This window comes from Colobus angolensis, unplaced genomic scaffold, assembly GCF_000951035.1.
Source record: "Colobus angolensis palliatus isolate OR3802 unplaced genomic scaffold, Cang.pa_1.0 Scaffold101, whole genome shotgun sequence".
NCBI lineage: Eukaryota > Metazoa > Chordata > Mammalia > Primates > Cercopithecidae > Colobus > Colobus angolensis.
Window position 1 is genome coordinate 7,730,530 of NW_012111031.1, and position 21,847 is coordinate 7,752,376.

The following is a 21,847-nucleotide window of genomic DNA, read 5'->3' on the forward strand; positions in this document are numbered from 1 at the left end:
AGATGGAGTCTCACTCTCTCCCAGACTGGAGTGCACTTGTGTGATCTTGGCTCACTGCAACCTCCGCTTCCTGGGTTCAAGTGATTCTCCTGCCTCAGCCTCCCTACTAGCTGGAACTACAGGCATGCACCACTGCGCCCAGCTGATTTTTGTATTTTTTTAAGAGACAGGGTTTCACCATGTTGGTCAGGCTGGTCTTGAACTCCTGACCTTGTGATCCCTCTGCCTTGGCCTCCCAAAGTGCGGGGATTACAGGCCTTAGGTCACTGTGCCCGGCCCCCAGAGGTGGTAGTGGTATTGGTTTTTTGTTTTTTTTTTTTTAACAGTAGAACTTTTTTTTTCATTTTCGTTATTTATTTCCTGATTCACTTATAAATGTTGGAGCTATCGAAGCAATTGGAATTTTTTTGAAGTGTAGTTAACAGTAGTAAAGATCTATCTTAAAAGATATAGTAGCTTGATTTATCATTTAATAGTAATGTAATATAAGCCTTACTTGCATGTTCCATAATTTTTACTTTCTGCTAGTATGAAATAGCCAATAGTGACTGAAAGCCAGTAATTTTCACATCCTGTATGAGTCGATTTCATTTCTAGATATTTTACTTACGTGGTATGCTCTTGACAGCCTAAAACTGCCATTCTCCCCAATCCATGTCGGCATTCATGGGGAAGAGAGAAATTTTTTCCTTTTGTAAGATATTAATACCATATCAAAACACCTTGACTAATGAAAAAAGCTTTTCTCTCAAGCTTTGAACATTTTTGAAGGCATTTCATACTTTTAAAAAAAATTTTAATGTATAAATACAGAAACCTATCTTGCATGGGCTGATGCCACATGTAAACATCACTGGCTAAAATATTCTCCGAGTGCCTGAAGACAAGGATGGCTGTATGTATTTTTTTTTTTTTTTTTTTTTTTTTGTGGAGATGGAGTCTTTTGCTGTCACCCACACTGGAGTGCAGTGGCACAGTCTCGGCTCACTGCAGCCTCCACCTTGCGAGTTCAGGTCGTTCTCCTGCCTCAGCCTCCTGAGTAGCTGGGATTACACCACGACACCCTGCTAATTTTTGTGTTTTTTAGTAGAGACTGAGTTCACTGTTGGCCAGGCTGGTCTCAAACTCCTGAGCTCAGGCGATCAGTCCTCCTTGGCCTCCCAAAGTGCTGGGATTACAGGCATGACCCACCATGCCTGGCCCACATATTTCTTATTAAGTCTTTTGTTGTTGTTATTTGCTTAAGTGTTCTGGAAAAAAAAAATTCACAAGGGCCTAAGAATAACATTCAGGCATTTTTGCAAGACACTTGTGATTGTTGAATCTTCTTAAGAGATAATGTTTAAAAAGTGGGTTACCTTTTATAAAATGGACAGGCTAAGATCAACTTTGGATTTTTTTTTTTTATTAGAGGTCTAATTATCTCTCCAGTTGTACTCATATTCTTAGCCCTTAAGGATCTACAAGTAGCTTGTTGGGAAATTGATTCAATATGTAGAAACAAAAGCTTTTAACAAGTGGACACATTGGCCTAACAAAAACCAAGTTATACTATATTTGAGTTTATAAATGCCATTAGTACCATTCATTCAGTAATCTGAATTAGGCTTAACACACGAGAAGGGGAGAGGAGACAAGAGAAATACGGAGTTGAAGACCCTTAGAAGGAGTGGAAGAGAAAGAGGGGATTTGGTGATAATTGATAATTTGGTAAACATTTGGTGCAGTTTGCAGTCAGGGGGCACTGTGTCCTCATTGCCTATGTCAGCAAATTTATCTATGTAAAAATTATTTTAGAAAAATTACCTAAGCTAGTTTAAGCAATTGTCGTTTAGCCTAGAAGGTTTTTAATAGTACCTCTTTTTTTTTTTTCTCCCTGGTATTGGGATGATTTATTTACTTCAGAAATACTCATTCAATATTTATTGAATGCTTGTTATGTACCTAGCACTGAGCAAAGATACTAAGGGTATGAAGAAAAAAAAAAAAGACATGGTTTTGGTCTTCAGCAGTTTCGTCTAGTACACTGAAGAAGCATCTTAAGATCTTGACTTATCTTCTGAATTATCCAAATAAGTTTATATTGTGCTCAATTGTTATTCTGTATATGGTGTACATGACAGGATTTCTATTCAAATGAATTGATGCATCTGGACTATTGAAGAATGGGCATCATGAGGTAGAGTTTAATGAACATTAGTCTTGGCATCAGCCATGGCATCTAATCTTGTTTCTGCTACCTATTCATTGTATGACCTTTGCAAATGAGTTAACTTTTTTAAGCCCAATTTCCATACCTGTTATGTGCAGGTAATAGCTACTTGTGCTGTTGTTGTGAGGATAAAAGGAGACAGGCATATAATGCACCTGGCTCAGTTCCTGATAGTTCTGTAAATTGGTGACTGTTCTTATTACTGTGCTAAGTAAGAGTGATTCCTTTCTTAAGCGCTGTAAGTTAAAATGGAATGCTTGTTTACTTGTTCAGAGACTTTATACTTAATTTTCTAAAGCAGCAGTTCTGTACCTTTGTGACGGCTGTGGTGCAGTCTTTCTCACCTGGGGTCCATAAGACAATCCCTACAGGAAAAAGAGTGCCTACTTTCTTAGTTCTAAGAATGGCATATATCTAGCACCGTCATTCTAAATATATAAGAGAATAGTGAATTCATTACATACAGTGGAGGCATCAGGGATTAATTCTTTGCTGACTCTCATGCTACCAGGACAGTACTAGATGTGATTATTGAGAAGTGCTTTGAAATTCCTAAATTCACAAAAACATAAGTTGTTGTAAAAGCACCCTTTCCTTTTTTTTTAAATGGGGGAATACTTGGAAGAAATACAGCATCATGTAGCAGATAAGTTAATACTCTAAAATAGAACCATTACCCTAATTAAGTGATTCGCAAACTTTTTCATTCTGAAAGATTGTTTTAGATGGGCATTATGCCCTGAAGACCATCTGTTCCATGCTCAGTCCCATATGGGCCTGAAAACTATCTCCTTAGAATGAATGGGATTAATCTGTTTGTTTTAAGTAAGATTGTAAGTCAGTATCTGGTTTTTTAAGTTTCAAACATTCATTGAACTGGATTTTGAAATCTGTAAAGTTTCAAAACTAGTTTTTTTGTAATACCGATTCTAAAAGTAAAAAAAAAATTAGAATTAGAGCCCAGGTATTTGGGGGAATGCTTTTTGTTATATATTTTTTGGAAACTGACATTGCATTTTCGTTTATTAAAGACCAATACATTCTGAAGAAAAAAGACGATTTTATTGAAATCCAGCTCTTTCGTCATGTAATACCTGTTACTGACCTGGAGAACATTCTTTGAAACACAGATTGAGAAATGTTAGTTTGCTTCATTTTATATATGAGAAATGTCATTGGTCAAGTGATGGCAGGCCTCAACTGGAGCCCATCTCTACATTTATTATTCTGCTACAACAGTTCCCTTTCTGTTTACCATCTTGTTTTCTATTAGTATTCAATTCATATTAGAAATAAAAGTATAATTGTTGTCATGTGAAAGTGGAACAAGTAGACATCTGGCAGACATTAAAGAACACATTTTGAGAAGTGCAGCACTGACATATTTGCAGGCTCTTTTATTCGGCCCTGTCTTTGTAAATAGTTTGCAGACCTTAGCAGGGGAATAGACTTTCTATGTGGTAGTATATTCCTGACGGAAATCTTGTACATAAGTTAGAAAGAACTAGTTAACTTCATAAATGTAGGGAAACTATCAGTTTGTTACATGCTTCAATTGCCATCAGTATGGGGTATTTTAATAGCTTTATGTTCTCTGTTCCTCATGTCGGAGAGTTAAACCTTGATGGTGTTAGCTCAGTAAAGCAGCCGATTTAACATTCTTGTCTATTATTTATCCATTTCCTAGGTTATGTTTATCAGAAAAATGAAATACGAAAGAAGTACAAAAAGGGTTGTCAAAAACTGGAGAAACCTTGAAGTCATTTTGGGATAAAGATTTGCTAAAAGATTTGGGGCTAAAAGATGGTTATTGGGAGATGTTTCTGAAGATATACAGGTAAATTAGGGAGTGAATTCATGGCTCTTTTGGGAATGCCTTTAAGATGGCCAGCATACACTTCATGTGGGGGTAACAGCTACCCTTGTAAAGGAGAGAGGTGTATAATACACCTAGTGAAGTTCTTGGTTGTTCTGTAAATGGTGTCTGCTCTTACTACTGTGCCAAATAAGAGTGATTGAAAGTGTTGGTCTTTTTTTTTTCTTTTAATTTTTAGACACAGGGCCTTGCCCTGTTGCCCAGGCTAGAGTACAGTGGCGCTATCATAGCTCACTGCAGCCTCAACTTTCCCCAAGCTCAGGTGATCCTTCCATCTCAGCATCTTGAGTAGCTGAGATAACAGGTGGGTGCCACCTTGCCCAGTTTATTTTTATTTTTTTTTGAGACTGGATCTCACTTTGTCACCCAGCCTGGAGTACAGTGGCAGTCATAGCTCATTGCATCCTCAACCTCCAGGGCTCAAGTGATTCTCCTACCTTATCCTCCCAAGTAGCTGGAACTACAGATGTGTGCCACCACACTTGGCTAATATTAAATTTTTATAGAGATGGAGTCTGACTATGTTGCCCAGGCCGGGCTGATTGGTTTTGAAGGAAGTATGGAAATAAGCTTTTCTTCTATTTAGAAATACTATAATCTGGTATTCTGAATAATATGTTAAGAAGTGGCTTATTAAAAACTGAAGGAATGTACACTAGCTTTACTTCTTTTTTTTCCCCCCCGAGACAGAATTTCATTCTTGTTGCCCAGGCTGGAGTGTAATGGCACAATCTCGACTCACTGCAACCTCTGTCTCCCAGGTTCAGGCAATTCTCCTCCCTCAGCCCCCCAAGTAGCTGAGATTACAGGCATGCACCACCACGCCTGGCTAAATTTTGTGTTTTTAGTAGAGATGGGGTTTCACCATGTCAGGCTGGTCTCGAACTCCTGACCTCAGGTTATCCACCCACCCTGGCCTCCCAAAGTACTGGGATTACAGGCGCGAGGCACCGTGCCTGGCTGCTTTATTTCTTAATGGAGCTTGCCAAATAAAGAACTTGAGTTCTAGTACTATTAGCACTTTCAAAGACATAAACTAAGATCCTTTGTGGCTTTTGCGAAGTTTTACTGATAGTTATTACAACGTTAACTAGACTCCGCATACTTAAAGCATATTTTTAAAATTGTTAATTTGATGGTGGGGTGGTATTCTCTTTCTTAATACCGTTTCATTTTCTTTTTGGCAACATTTTACTTTCCAGATGTGGATTAGTCACATCAAAATTTTATTACTAAAATGTTTGGAAAGTGGAAATAACTGTGGAAACTGTGAATAAGTCAGTAAGGTAGCAGGATTCAAATTATTTTTTCCAGGATTTAAATTTAGAATATCATGTTGGATATTTACAATTTTTCTGGTTTGTAGCCTCATTACTGTATAGAAATCAACTACCTGATGAGTAGTTGACAAACACAGCTAGCTTGGTTGCTTGCTTGCTTTTCTTGCCTTTTTTTTTTTTTTTTGAGACAGGATCTGGCCCTGTTCCCTAGGCTGGAGTGCAATGGTGTGATCTCGGCTCACTGCAACCTCTGCCTCTTTGGGCTCAAGCCATCCTCCCACCTCAGCCTCCCCAAGTAGCTGGGACTACAGGTGTGTGCAACCACGCCTGGCTAATTTTTTGTAGAGATAGGATTTCACCATGTTGCTTAGGCTGGTCTTGAACTCCTTAGCTCAAGAGATCCTCTCTCCTCAGCCTCCCAATGTGCTGGGATTACAAGCCTGATCTGCTGTGCCCAGCTCAGGCTTTCTTAATTTCTGACAGTTTGCTGACATGGGCGCTAAGGTCGAGGATGCCTTCTGAGATTGGTGGAAGCTCACCTTGTCACTTTAGGCCCAGTTGCTTTGTAAGTTATAATACGATAGAGTAGATTAAAGGGGATTTATTTGTAAGTAGATGTGTTCTGTGTTTTACAAAACCTACCCCACTTTATTGGTAAAGAATTGGAAAGCGCCCTGTTTTAACTAAAATGTTGATTGCTTCTGCAGATGTCTAATATCATATTTATTTTTTTATTAAATTCAAATTGAGATAAGGTAATGACCTTTCATCTTATATATGGAGGAACTTGAATAGATACATGGTAAGCTATCATAAGTAATACTTAAAATATATTAAAATTCAGGTCAGCTACAGCATTCGTACAGATTATTATCTATTTTGTAATAAACTAAAGACTGTTTCTCTGGGTCTTTAAACAGAATTGAGCTCTGAATCCAATTTATCATTTTCAGATGATCATTTTAATCATGCTTGTAACAGAAATGGTGTTTATATTATGTTAGGATAATAAAACTCATTAAATTACGAAGTTCTTATACATTTAAAAGTCTGTCTTACATATTATGTGAATCAATAGATATGGATCAGGTAAACTAGAAATTCTAGTTAGAAAAAATCCTTTTTGTGTCTTGGTTTTTGCAGATTCTTAAAAGGTGAAAGGAATTTCTGATTATCATTTTAACATGTTTAGATATGGGCTTTTTAGTTTCAATAGAAACATTTTTTCCTAGATTATCTTGCTGATATTAAGTTGTTAAATTTTGCTACACTTTATTTCAAAGTTTTACTGTCATGTAAAACTCCATAGTTTTATATAGTTTTACTGTCTTGTAAAATTCCGTATTTCATACGTTGATGGAAATGGCAAAACAAGTTAACTTGCGTGACTTAAGCTTAGCTTGCTTAACTGTCAATTGATATGTATTTAAATGAATTTGAAGTTGTTTCAGAATTCTATTTAAAACAGTATATTTATTCTAGCTTTTATCCTATACTAAGTATTTATTTATTTATTTGAGACGGAGTCTCACTCTGTCACCCAGGCTGGAGTGCAGTGATGCAATCTTGAGTCACTGCAACCTCTGCCTCCCGGGTTCAAGCAATTCTCCTGCTTCAGCCTCCCGAGTAGCTGGGATTACAGGCCTGTGCCAGCACTCCCGGCTAATTTTTGTATTTTTAGTAGAGATGGGGTTTCACCATGTTGGCCAGGCTGGTCTCGAACTCCTGACCTCAAGTGATCTGCCCGCCTCGGCCTCCCAAAGTGCTGGGATTACAGACATGTGCCACTGTGCCCAGCCCCAGTCCATATACTGAGTATTTAAAAAGAAGTAGTCAGTTGTTAATAAAAATAATATGATTTAGAAAAATGTAAATTAAACCTCAGAGCCCTAGAGTCAAACTGATTTTGAATTTCCTGTTCTTCACTAGGCATGTGATCTTAGGTGAGTTAGTTCACCACTTTGTGCCTCAGTTTCCTTATCAAGTAAAGTGATAATAATATTTCATATATTATAGGGTTATTCTAATGATTGAGGCAGTATATATAAAATGCATAATACAATGCTAATAATACTGCACGCAGTGTTGAGTTCCTGTAGTTCTGGCTACTTGGGTAGCTGAGACAGGAGGATTGCTTGAACCCAGGAGTTTGAGGCTGTAGTGTGCCATGATTGTACCTGTAAATAGCCACTGCATTCCAGCCTGGGCATCATAGGAAGACCTTGTCTCTCTTTTTTAAAAAGCATAATACACTACCTGCCATATATTAAGCTCTCAGTAAATTAAAAATTAAAACAAAAGTTATGAATATTTACCTGTAACCAACTTTGTAAGTGAAGGTATTAATAAATTATTTGGGAGTTTATCTCTTGAATTTTAATTTAAAAAAAGGAAGAAGGGTGTTTATGGCACTAAACTCTATTTCCTGTGAAAATTTTTGAAGAAAAGAATAAGCAGAAAGTCTTCAGTTTTAATAATGCAGGAATAAACATACATGATCATGTAAATTGGAAAGAACTTTTGCTTTTTTATTCACCTGTTCTATGATATGCTTGCTGTAGTCTGGAGTTAATTTCCACACTTGCTGTTTAATGTAAACATTGTTTTTCTATTTGTAGGAGAGATTTTTCTCTTTTGATCTCTCAAATATTGTCTTCTGAATTAAAGTTCTCTATCTAAAGAACTGTTTATCAAAGGGAAAGAAAAAGCCTATTAACATCTGGTTACTTTTCTGCTATTAGTACAGAACATGATATAATGCCATTGTTTCCATTAGGATTAGCTTTTAAAGAAAGATTGGACTAAATTTTTCATCAGAATGAAAAATTGGAGATTTATGTTTCTTAATTTCTCAGTGGATATTCCATAGGAGTGTTGAGTATGGAACCGTATTCAGGATGTTTTGTTCTATTTTTTATTTTCAACTTTCTATTTGGAATTAATTTTAACTTACCAAAAGTTGCAAAAATTTAGTACACAGGCTTGTTGTGGTGGCTCCTGCCTGTAATCTCACCATTTTGGGAGACTGAGGCAGGCAGATTACTTGAGCCCAGGAGTTCAAGACCAGCCTGGGCAACATGATGAAACTCTGTCTTTACAAAAATTAGCCAAGCATGGTGGTGTGTCCCTGTAGTCCCAGCTATTAGTGAGGCTGAGGTGGGACGTTCACTCGAGTCAGGGAAGTGGAGGTTGCAGTGAGCCACAGTTGTGCCAGTGTATTCCAGCCTGGGCGACAGAGCCACACCCTATCTAAATATATACATACATTACACATACATACACACACATCTATACATACGTATTTCACACAGAATTCCCATATACCTGTCACCCAGCTTTCCTTAATGTTCGTATCATGTATAACCATAGTACAGAAGTCAGGAAATGCAGAAGTCAGGAAATTAATACCAACTACTCTAAACATTTTTGAATTTTGACGTTGTCTATTAAATGATCTTTTTCTGGTCCAGGATCCAGTTTAGGAATTCGTATTGTACTTGGTTGTTATATCTCCTTCAATCTAGGCCTGCTCTTCATTCTTTCTTTCCTTTCATGACTTTGACACTTTTGAAGAATACTAGTTAGTGTGATTTGTCCTCAATCTGTGTTTGTGCATTTTTGGCAAGGATATGACAGAAGTGATGGTGTATTCTTATCAGTAGATAAGGAGGTACATGATTATGATCCATCTCATTATTGGTGATGTCATCTTGATCATTTGATTAAGGAGGTGCCTGCCAAGTTTCTAAACTATGAAGTTACTATTTTTTCACTTTGTAATTAACAAGTATCTTGGGGAGAATATTTTGAGACTATGTAAATAATCTTGTTTCTCATACTTCCATTAATTTTAGCATCCATTGATGATTCTTGCTTGATAATCTTTTACATTTAATTATTTAACATCTTTTTTTATTTCATTGTTGACTGATATATTATTTTCCTTGTCATAAATGAATAAAGACCCTAAAGGAATTAATGTAAAGGCAACCTAATTCGCAAAACGTGTTTTTGTTGCTATGGTCTTTCTTTCCTATTTATTTTTATTTTTATTTTTATTTATTTTTATTTTTTTGAGACGGAGTCTCGCACTGTCACCCAGGCTGGAGTGCAGTGGCATGATCTTGGCTCACTGCAACCTTTGCCTCCTGGGTTCAAGTGATTCTTGTGCTTCAGCCTCCCAAGTAGCTGGGATTACAGGTACATACCATCACACCCAGCTAATTTTTATATTTTTAGTAGAGACAGGATTTCACCATGTTGGCCAGGCTGGTCTTGAACTCCTGGCCTCAAGTGATCCGCCTGCCTTGGCCTCTCAAAATGCTGAACCACCACGCCTGGCCTGGCCTTTCATGTTTTATCTTTTTCTGAGTTCACTCTTAAGGATATAACACAACCCAAGATCCTAGAATGAAAAAATATAGTAGGAAGATTATCCTTTTTTTTTTTTTTTCCAATACCTTATAGGTCTTTCAAATTTCTTTCATTTTAAGGATCAAGCTAAATATTTCATGCTAGCAAAATGAAGAAGACACTAGAGAGGTAAAAGTAATGGATAGGTTAGTTATGAAAAAAGTATTTGTTAGAGTAATTTAGAGATTGTTGTTAAAATTACTTTTACTAAGGTTTTTTTTTTTTTTAATGACATATACTAGCCTTTTTCATTTAAAGGAGTCAGTGGCAAATTTAAGCTTTATTTATTTATTTCTTTTGAGACGGAATCTCGCTCGTTGCCCAGGCTGGAGTGCAGTGGTGTGATCGCGGCTCATTGCAACCTCCGCCTCCTGGGTTCAAGCGATTCTCTTGCCTCAGCCTCCCAAGTAGCTGGGACTACAGGTATGTGCCATCACACCTGGCTAATTTTTGTAGTTTTTATTAGAGTTGGGTTTCACCATGGTGGCCAGGCTGGTCTTAAACTCCTGACTTCAGGTGATCCACCTGCCTTGGCCTCCTAAAGTGCTGAGATTTCAGGTGTGAGCCACTGTGCCCGGCCAAATTTAACCATTTTTATATTTAGTTTTCTTGACCCTTAGGTTGCCTTATCCTTTTTTATAGTCAATGTGGTTTATGCAACTGTGTTTCTGTGATTGCCTTTTATCTTTTATTCTATAGTGGATTAACTACTCTAAAATATATATATTGTAGATCGTTTCTTTTTCATCTATTTTACTTCATCTTCTACCTTAGTGGAGCATGAACACATTTGGGTTATCTGTTGCTTGTCTTTTCACGAATACTTGATAGTTATATCTAGTGGACTAACTTGAATACCAGTAACATTTTCGGATGGTATGTTTTCCAAAAGGATGAAGAGAAAATATACTGATAATGGAATTTGGCGAGATGTTGAGCTCTAAAAATACTTTAATAGTTAGGTTTTTCTGTTTTCATTATAGCTTTCTTCTCTTTTAGGAAATTGATGTCCTTGATTAGGCACATACCCTCATGATGGTATTCAGCCCCTTAAGTTCAGACTTCCTTCCTATTTTTTTTAATTAAAAAAATTATTTTTAACACACAACTTTGCTCAGTCTTCCCTATTGTTTTTTTTAAATGTATATTCCATTTGATAATACACACAAGCTTTATGGTTAAGAAATAATCTTTACCTCCAATACAATACCTTAGTTAACTAATTCCAAAGAACTTGGTTAGTTTTTTTTTTTTTTTCCACCTTTTTGTTTTGTTATGGGGTAAGATCTCTCCCTTTTTGAAATTGGATATTCTGGCAGTGTCTGGTTTTCGTACTACTTTTAAATCTCTGAAAAATAATATCAGAAATCTGTAATCGTTGTTGCAATTTGGGCAACATTTGTGTCATCTCAGGATAATACCTTTGAAATTCTGCTAACTATACTAAAAAATTAATCCTTAGAAGTTGACAACCCCAAAAAGAGATGGATCCATGAAAGTTATTTATTTTTTATTTTTTGAGATGGCAGAGTCTTGCTCTGTCGCCCAGGCTAGAGTGCAGTGTCTTCATCTCAGTCCACTGCAACCTCCGCCTCCCAGGCTCAAGCGATTCTCCTGCTTCAGCCTCCCCAGTAGCGGGACTACAGGTGAGCGCCACCATGTCCAGCTAATTTTTTGTATCTTTAATAGAGACAGGTTTCACCATGTTGGCTAGTCTGGTCTCGAACTCCTGACCTCAGGTGATTGGCCCGCCTCAGCTTCACAAATTGCTGGGATTACGAGTGTGAGCCGTGGTGCCTGGCCGAAAGTTTATGCTTTTGATAAATTTTTTGTTTTCTGTAGGATTAGAAAGTTGAACTTTTCAGTGTCTACTTTATATATCAACTGCTTGACAAAATTCTTCTTTGTTTTTTGATCAGTAACTTACTTGTAAAGCATTTACTGAGTTACCTATTCCATGTGCCAAGCACTTTTCTAGAGGCTGGAGATAAAAGACACACTGCTTCTGTTAAGCATGTTCTTTCCTTTTCTTCTTACTGCCAGCTAGGACTGTTTTGGATACTTAGAGGAATTTGTGAAAAATTTGTTTTCTTTGTAGAAATGCCTTAGAACCAGTATGAATGGGTAATAATAGGTAAAGAATAAAAAGATGCTTCCAATGTATGTAGAATGTCCAGGTTAATGAATAATCGGTAAATTTATAAACCATTAAGTTCAACTTTAGATCGGTCAGTTGCAGCACGTTTGAGTAGAAATTGGTCTTTGTAGAAACATAGTACCTTCTATTTCATACCTTAAATAGGTGTAGCCTTCCCTTATGCTTAGATATTAGAAATGCTTAAAACTAATAAGCTGTGTACGTATACTCATTTAATAATTTAATATTGAGAACAAATATTGCAAACAGCCTAATTTGATGTACTTCTCATAACATTTTCTCAGTGGTATTTATATATAAAATACTGTTTCTGATTTGAATATACATGGATTTTCAGTAAGAATCTTTAAAAATTTCATTATTTACAGAAAATATTAAAATGATTGCATTGATGTACTGGTAAGTTAATAGATCTATGATAGCCACTTGAGGTAGCAGCTCAGCATGGCTCATTTTGTTAGCTTTGGTTTGAAATTTTTTCTCTAGTGGTTGAAATGTAAGTCTTGCAGTGGAAAAAATATTTCCCCCTCTTAAAATATCACATAGAAGAATGTTGTCCACTAAAATAGAATTAGGTAAGGGCTTCCTGTATCATTTTTAGGAGTTTCCATCAATAATATTCTCACAAAGGCTGCTCTTTCTTGTTCAAATAATGATGTCATTTTGAAAGCATCTTTACGTTTTTTATATAAATGATACATGATCAAATTCAGAGTCTTCGTAAATTATTAACTCTTAAAGCAGGAGAGATAGATACCGCCTCTCCTCAGTGATTTCAAAGTAATGTCTACTTAGAGAAATCTGTTTATTCATTTCTGAGTGTGAGTGTTGAATTAGGATGTTTTGGTACTTCAGGCAAAATAAATAAGTTATATTCTGAAAGTGTTCTGACTTAGGGGAAGTTTGTAAAGATTGATTTTCTCTGGCGAGCTCTCATATTTAACTTGCTGTGTAACCTAACCTAAGGACATTTGGTTTTTTTAAATCTAAGTTTGTTGTACTTTTAATCTATATTATACTGTGGTGTGTGATAAAGATTTGGATGCATTTAACATAAAGTTCCTGCTGTAGAAGAAATTCTAAATTTAGACTAATATTAATCTGAGCAAGATCTGGTTTTTTGGGAGTTGTTTTTCATTTTCAAAGTGAAGTAGGCCTGTAAACTTAAAAATGAAAGTTACCAGGTATATTTCCTATTTCAAAATGTACCTCTTTCTTTTTGCCTGTATTTTCACTCACTTATATGTTATTATTGATTAGTATTAAAGAACCAAAGGAAAACTATTGAAAAGTTAACTATTGGAAACTAAAGGAAATTTGGAAAATCGTATCTTAATTATATTCTCTGAATAGGTTTTAAACTATTTTAAAGTAGTTAAGTTTTACTTAGATTTCATTAATTTAGAAATCTTAGATAATTTTCACTGTTAATACTGAGCTATTACTATATGAAAAAGAATAATTTGTCAAGGAAATTGATTAGAAAAGACTAGAGGATGACTGTTTAAAGCACTTTTGTAGCACCTATTTGCACCATATAGGTACAGTGAAAATGTATGTAGATAGCTCCAATGTACTGATTTTAAGCCTTTTTCATCTGTTAAAGAGCCACTCCTTAACAACTCCAGCTGTGGAATGCTTTGTTAATCTACTTGGGGTTTTTAGGCTCTTGAAACCACTTAATTAGATTGCATTTATTAAGATTCAGTATTCAGATCCTTTTTTAATTTGTATTCCTTTCTTCTTACCATCCATCATATACCTCCTCATTGTGATTATACTGTAAAATACTTTTTAAAGCCTCCTGATCTAAAGAAGACAATCTTTTAAATACTAAAAGACTTCTGGACTTAAAATCTATTGGAAACTTAAATTGAAAAAATAGCTGCCACTTAGGTGCATAAAGTACTTTCATAATTATTTGATACCTCTTGTTAGGTGACAGTTTCACCCTCTTTCCAATTTCCTTTTTCTTTTCTTTAATATTTGGTAATTGCAGATTTGATGGTTAAATTAATAGGTTTTCTTTACTTAGGTCAAACTGTCTTCATTTCTCATTTGTACAGAATTGGGTATGTTCCTGTGCAGAAGGGTTAGCTCATTCTTTTCATCTTTAAGCTTTTAAAAATACTTAGTCTGAATGTTGTTAGGTAATGGAATAACCATTCCTTTTCAGCTTTTGATACATTTCCAAACTGGCTGGCAGAGCCAGGAGGAAGTGAAGGCATTAAAAACACTAACTTTGGTTGGTTGCTACCTTCTTAGTGCTGAGACTATAACCTTTGTTGGTTGATTGATAGAGAACAAGAGAACACAATCCTCGTTCCACTAACAGGTAAGGAACCCTTGTGATAAACAGTTGGTATGAAAGGGAGATTACTTGATAGCATTTTATAAAAACTATCCCAAAATATAACATGTCCCAGAAATAGGATACTGTGACTGACTGTATTTCATAGAACAAGGATATGCAGCACCTTTATATTTAGAATAAGATCTGAAATTTAATAGGGATGTATTACTCTATACCACAAAGCATAATTGATCTGTTTTCCAAAGGCAACACTGTTAAAATTTATCCTGCAGTCCCTGTAACTTTAAATATGTATCTGCCTATCTTGTTCTCCTTTCAGCTTTTCCTTGATCAGATGCTATGTGCTTTGAACTTCCTTCTCTTATTTACCTTATTCCTATAATAAAGCTAACTATTTTCTAGTATCTTTGCCATCATCTATAATTTGGGTATATCTTACTGCTTTAATTTCTATGTTATAGCCATTAATGATTATTCCTGGTTCTTCTTGACCCAAAAGAAAATGATTATGCATTTTAAAAAAGATTTTGAGTCTGTATTACCTATATTCACTGTTCTGCCTTCCCAGTTTTAAAGCTGAGTGCTTGAAGAATAAATCTTTTCAGTGACAGTAGTCATAAGCTTTGATAAAATACAGGCTTAGCTTTGTATTGCTGTAATATGGGCCTATAGTGTGATTAATTCTTTAAGTTAATGAAGACTTAAACTCAGAGAAGAAATTCAGCTTCTTAGACTTTCCCAAAGTTTAGTAGTATTCCTGTTAAGATGCTTGATTTTTTCTGTTTCTACTTTTCAGTCCATCTTCTTTTCTTTGACAGAAGAATTAACTGGGACTCCTCCTTTGATATATCTGAGGTTGCGTGCCTTTTCCCTGTCCCTTAAAGACAACTGTGATCTTGTTTCCAGTCATAATTTATCATTTTTGATTTGGTCTTCCACTCAAAGTTGAGTGGTTTATCAGAGAGTGTGTTATGGCTTAGACTAATACAGGTCCCTTCTTAATAGTTACTGAGGAATTAATCATTTGTGGTGACAGACTTCTAAAATTCAAATGAAGAAGGCACTTAAGAAAGTATGCCCAAAGGTAGCTCTTTTTATCCTGAGGATAAGCCATTACAAACTCAGATGACCAGAGAATGTAATTTCTTAATAAGAATTTTTTCTTAAATCTATATTCAGCTCTCTATTTCAGTGCTTCTCTCCTACCAGAGGTGCAAGGAGTGATCCTAGAACCACAGATACAGCCAAGACCACGGAGAGCTTTTGACGTCAGGGGTCCACTTTCTCCACTGAACCCTTGGAGACAGAATATCCAGCTTCTGGAGAGAGTGGGAAAGGATAATAAACAAGTGGGTGCTTTCCATTATTTACTTGGGTTAATTTATAGATTGGAGTGTCCTTCCATTGCCCATTTAATTCTATGGTAAACTCCTTGGGTTCGTTTAAGAACCAGGTGGGACTGCAATCTGTTTGTTTTTCTAAGAATGCTAACTACTACTCATTCACAAATGAGACCTAAAATTTAATTTTCTCTCCAGATAATTAAAGCAGTGGATGATTTGGGGCACATGATTTGACGAATGCCTATGTAGTCCACAGGAATTTTGAAAAGGGAATATCTACCCATTTTGGCCTTTATGGTATTAGTGGACTTCTAAGTGCTCTTTATATTCCAGTAATTTAAAAGGTTCTGTATTTCATCTTTGGGCAAACTGGACATTTGAAGTCTAATTTATACAGTCAGATGTCCAGGTGTTATCCTACCCTGTTAGTGAGAACCTTTTGGTCTTCTTCCTACCTCAAATGTTAGGACTTCATATTAGATCTTTTAAAAGATGCAATGATAGTACTATTATGGTTTTACTGTCAATTCTAGGCTTCATTCTTTAATAAAAGATAAGTATGAATGAATGTAAGTTTCAGGATACAATGTCCCTGAAAGCTATGTTTAATATACTCAAAAGTCATTTTCTAGTCCCTAGGAATAAATATTTGTGGTAAAAGAACCCTTTCCTAGATTTCACCCATGGCATTAAGATGGTTTTCTCTTAGTTTCTTTGATGCCAAGGGTAGGATTTGATTCCAGGAAGTTCTTATCACCTACAATGGGTAGAATGTGAACTTGTTACCTTTTGGCAAGTTTTCATTTTTCCTTGGTGGATTCCTTCTGTGACTCCAGGTATCTTGATAATGGGAGACTGGTTTATTTGTTCTCTAATTGCCCAGATTTCTTTCAACTGGTAAAACATCATACTTCTTCAGCAAAAGGAATTCTTCTAGCAGAGCCTTCATGGATGATATCTGTCACACATGCCAGCACCTGCAGTTTGGAAGGCAGTGGTGAATGGATCCATGCAATATGTCTAGAAGACACAAGGATGAGCCAGCCACCTGATCTTGTCATTTATAAACTTTTAAGAATTACTCTGGTTTACTTTTGGTCTGAAAATGGAAAGGCTCAAATAATGAAATAATCTTTTCAGATTGGAATTTTACATGGCCATGAAAATATTTCTTTCTATTCAGAAGACTGAAATAGAGGAAGCTTGAGAGACTTCTTTCTTTTAAAAGCAGCTCTCTGTATCTGTTTCATTTAAAAGATTTGTGGGATTGAAAATCACCTTAATGAAGTAGGCAGACTTTTTTTATTAGTAGAGGAAGTCCAGAAAACTTAATGAAGTGTTTTTTTTTGTTGCCTGACACTGAAAGTAACTAGTAAATAAAGGGTGAACTTCTTAATTATTTGAAAACAGCTTTTAATATTAGGATACACTCTTTTAGCTCATCTTTGGTAGTCTTGAGACTTATAATTGTCAAATCAACGTTTCTAACAGAGAAGTAGAAATATCTCTTCAGATGGAAGTAGCTTGGTCTGTCCTCTAAAGTAATACCTACCTGTTAAACTTGAGGTATTTTTTTTCACACTGAAGGCATACTAAAGTTTGAATAATACACGAAACAGTAGTTTACAGAGCAGAGGCACTTAGTATTAGAATAAGCCTATAGGTGTGAAGGAATAAGTGTTGCAAAATAGTTTTTTATCCAAGCTATCAATTAATTGATTGAAGTAGTTATCAAAATGTTTCTGTTTCTCTCTTTCTTTGGTGTCTATTAACTGGTCAGTCAAAAGCTATTAAAGAAAATTTTTAAAGTCACATAATGCTGGCTGCCAGTTTGTTAAATTTGTTATACATTTTAAGAACAGATATTCTAGAGTTATTAATATGGAAGCAGCTAAAATGTTTTAGGAAATCTCAAAAGTTTTGGAAGCCACGTTTGCTAAAGCATAACCTGCACTTAGTCTTTTTTGGCTCTCTGTATTTTTTTATCATTATAAATAAATTTTTGTAAGTATAGTACTTAAAAGTAAGTTTAAAGGATCAATTTGAACTGAAATTTCCCCAGAGAGCTTTGAATTCCCATAAATGATTACAGCTTTTTACTCCTGACTTGTTTTTAGTAAATGTTAATAAGACAATTGGTTTACAAATACATATAAGTTAAAAAACAACTGTTAATCGTTTTAGGAAGAACTGAAGGAACTAAAAATGAGATTTGCTTGGAAATTAAGTTAGTTGAATTCTTTGAACCACAGTACAAACCACTTTGTGTGGCCTGTGAGATTATAAGCTTGTTTCAGCTTTGAAGATGAAAAGTGATTTAATCTCTTAATCTCACGCTTTGATTGAATTTTAGCTCTGTTCCTTAAAATACGCAAAAAGAAATGTAAGTGCATTTCTAGTCACCTCATGCCACTACAAACTATTTATTTAAAAGTGAAACTTTTTGTATATTGTGAACTGATTTGTTTATTTAAACTTTTATTTTGGTGAATTTACATTTGAATTTTTTTATATTTTATGTCACAAAATGAAGTCCTATATTTTTCAGTGTTTACTTTATGAATATTAATATAAACTTTTTTCTAGAATGACTAATTGTGTAATATCTGTATTATGTGATAATTTGAAATCTAATAAATATTTTCTCCATGAAAAAAATGCACTTACTGATAATGGCTTATTTCTGTTTCAGGAGTAGAAACTGAAAACTGCAACAGTATTTTTAAATGTATTTTAATTTTAAGTGTCTTTCTCTAAGTATTTCTGAATATATATTCTACCTTTATGTTACATTTTTTTTTTTTCCCCAGAAAAAACTTTTTTTGAACTGTTAAAGTGATTCTTTGTGGGGGTCACCAGTGAATGTATGAAATAGGTGATCTGTTTTGTATGTTTTTGCATTTTCCTGATTAGCATCATCTTACCTTTGTTTCCAGAATTGGATTTTTTTAGATGCAATTTTTGTACATCAATTTTGCAAACTATTAAAATTCTCTTGAGTTGATACTGTAAATATCAAGAGTAATTTGGCCAAGTCTTTTAATGCTAGATTGATCAAACTATAACTCTTATAGAATAGCATCCAGAAACAGTTCCTTTACCCAGAAGAACATTTGAAAATAATGGCTGATTAGAGGACTATGCAATTCATAAGAACTGTTGAAGTGAAAAATGTTTGTATTTTAGTGTTCTACTTGCACAAATAATTGTAGAAGGAGAAATCTTGACCTCATAGTCTCATTTTTAAATCTTATCAAGACAGCATGGAAAGGATAATATTTAGTTTTATTGATTCTTGTTTTTATAGCTACATAATTTTACTTAATTGAAACCACAGGAACAATTTACCTTTTCTATGCAGGATTTGCTTAGAAGCTAGAGGATTTCCTTTCAGAGTTGAAGAAAAGTTACTGAAGAAGTAGACCCCCAAAATTAAAAATAACATTAAGATGGGGTCCTAGGCAAGAAATAAAGATTGAATTAGTGACAGTTGGTGGATTAAAATGTAATAATTTGGTTCCCAAAAGAAATTATACTCTGAAAAAAATCAGATTTCTAAAAGGCAGTTATGATTTAGAAGAGCTGTTTGTATTGGGGATGGGGGAAAGAAAGGAAGCCAACATTCCTGGCTTTATTAACCTGGTAAGTTTGGAAAAAAATGTAAAGATTCTGTGGGCAAAATTTTGTTTTCAGAATTAAAGCTTTTAAAAGGTTTACAGACACAGTATATGTCAATGAAAGGCTGTATTTTATTTGAATATAAAAGAAATCTATAAGCTTTTCCTATATGTGTATGAAAGGATAGGGTAGGCATGGAAGTTAAAATACACCCTGTATTGGAAACCTGAAAAATATTGCAAAGATAATGGTGACATGAGTTTTTAAAAAGTAATTTTTAAAACATAGGCTCTTCTCTATGTCATCAGTAACCTTCAAAATAAAAATATTACAGAATGTTGAATTTGGCTTACCGTTGTGTTTTCGAGGTGTAGGAACATAGGCTTATGGTTTAACCATCACTGACTAGATTAGTATAAAAGTCTGTTTTGATTATTCTTTAGTAAGGAAACAAAGTTTTTTTTTGTAGCTTCTGTTAAAAAAAAGTAAACATGACAAGCAGTGTGACTGCAAAATCCTGACTTTATAGGTTATTGTAAATATGTACACAGATCTTATTTTCTTTGCCATATTGAAGTAGTCTGACAAATGTCAGTGCTTAGATGTCCTAAGCAATTTTTTTACTTTATTTTTATCCAGGTATTTTTGTTTCCCTTTAACAATATTTCATAGTAATTTAGTCCTGAAATGTGAAAGATTGTTTCAAAATTAAGCACTTAGGTATTCTGGAGTGATTTTTCCACTAATATATACATCTAAATTAGATTACTGCAGTAAAAATGCTAGTGAACTTTGAAGTATTCACCGTTTTCAGGAATTATGATCAAAGGGATCTTTGCTCAAGAGGTAAGGTATGGCATAGGTAGAAAAATATTCAAAATATGTTTAATATTTGAATTATAATGTAAACTACAACAGGTATCCATGGGTTTTCAGACAGATGTAGAATTAGGAAAATAATTTTTCTTAAAACCCTCAGAGAAGAGAAATTGATAAACCACAAATTTGTTTTTGTATGTTTTTGGAGTGCATTTAGAAACATGTCCACAGACATTGTACTCTTTGTATGTGTAGCCTCCAATATTCCAAGGCATATCCTACCCCTGCTCTCTTAGTATTTATGATTCATGTTTAATTTCTCAAGCTTGAGCACTATAAAAATATTGTACTTTGGTAAGTTGAGTACATATTTCATGAGATTATTGCCTGGAATATTTTTGGCAAAAGTTTTGCAGGTTTTGGCAAAGCAAAAGGAAAGTACAGTCTCTTTTTGCCTGTTTCTATTAAATAATACCTAGAACTTAGAAAACAATTGCTCAACTTAGTAACTTTTATTTTGGTTTGAGAAATTAAGGAATTCTGTAAACGTTTACTCAACACTGTAACTCAGAAATCTTCTCCTGAGGATCAAGAAATAACATTGTTGCCTGATATATAAAATAATTGACAGGAGAAAGTGATATACTATTCTCTAGGGAATAAGTAGTTTCAAAGGGTTATGTTAGAATAATCAGTATATCTAGAAACAAAGAAAAATGCAATACTGAATATGGACAAGATAGGAAAATAGGACTTTTCCCCCTAGAATTAAATTACTAGTGTAATTTACTCAATAGAGGATAACATCAAAAAATGCAATAATCCTTCATCATGTTTTTGAGTTCTTTAAAAACGACTGCTAGTGGACATTTTTGGCTTTTTTTTTTTTTTTTTTTTTAATTGAGACAAGATCTCACAGCGTCACCTAGGTTGGAGTGCAGTAGCACCATTGTAGTTCACTGGAGCCTGGAACTCTTAGCCTCAAGTGATCCTGTTGCCTCAGCCTCCTCTGCTATAGGCGTGCACTGCCATGTCTGCCTTTTTTTTTTTTTTTTTTTTTCCCCTTGAGACGGGATCTTATTCTGTTGCCCAGGCTAGAGTGTAATGGCTCAATCATGGCTCCCTGCAGCCTCAACCTCCACAGGTTCTGGTGATCCTCCTACCTCAGCCTCTCAAGGTAGGACTATAGGTATGCACCACCGTACCCAGCTAATTTTGGTATCTTTTTGCAGAGTTGGAGTTTATGTTGCCCAGGCTGAGAAGTGATCCTCCTCAGTCTCCTAAAATGTTGAGATTACAGGCATGGGCTACTGCTTCTGGTCTGGCCTTTATGAAAATAATTTGCTGTTTATTCCACCTTACCTTTGATGTAGAAAAAGTGATAATGTGAATCAACATGCCACCATTATCTTTGCTAAGTTCTTTGTGATAGAACTTAGCATTTCATAGCTGATTCCATGTACATTCAGGATACTGTTTCTGTTTGTTTTTTTGGAGACAGTCTTGCTCTGTTGCCCAGGCTGGAGTGCAGTGGTGCAATCTCAGCTCGCTGCAACCACCGCCTCCTGGGTTCAAGTGATTCTGCCACCTCAGCCTCCTGAGTTCCTGGGATTACAGGCACCTGCCATCATGCTCGGCTGATTTTTCTATTTTTGTAGAGACCAGGTTTCACCATGGTGGCCAGGCTGGTCTTGAACTCCTGACTTCAGGTGATCTACCCGCCTCGGCCTCCGAAAGTGCTGGAAAGGGACACTCTTTGCTAAGAAGTTGATTCAGAATTTGCTTCCATGTCTTTTTTTTTTTTTTTTTTTTTT

At 35.1% G+C, this 21,847-nt stretch overlaps 1 protein-coding gene across 4 annotated transcripts in view; it reads left to right on the top strand.

The window, feature by feature from the left end:
• The window catches only part of TSC22D1 (TSC22 domain family, member 1), a 143,658-nt gene that overhangs the window by 20,765 nt on the left and 101,046 nt on the right, over positions 1-21,847 (top strand). The window contains exons 2-3 of one of the 4 annotated variants that reach the window (XR_001001555.1): positions 15,433-15,602; positions 16,480-16,621. The exons of 2 other annotated variants lie outside the window; for them this stretch is intronic. Coding sequence is in view for 1 of the 2 variants with exons in the window: in XM_011940139.1 (XP_011795529.1) it covers positions 15,446-15,602; positions 16,480-16,497 (175 nt within the window). In the remaining variant the exon portion in view is untranslated. Of the gene's footprint in view, positions 1-15,432; positions 15,603-16,479; positions 17,193-21,847 lie in introns of those variants that run through there. One more of the 4 variants, XM_011940139.1, reaches the window with a different exon arrangement.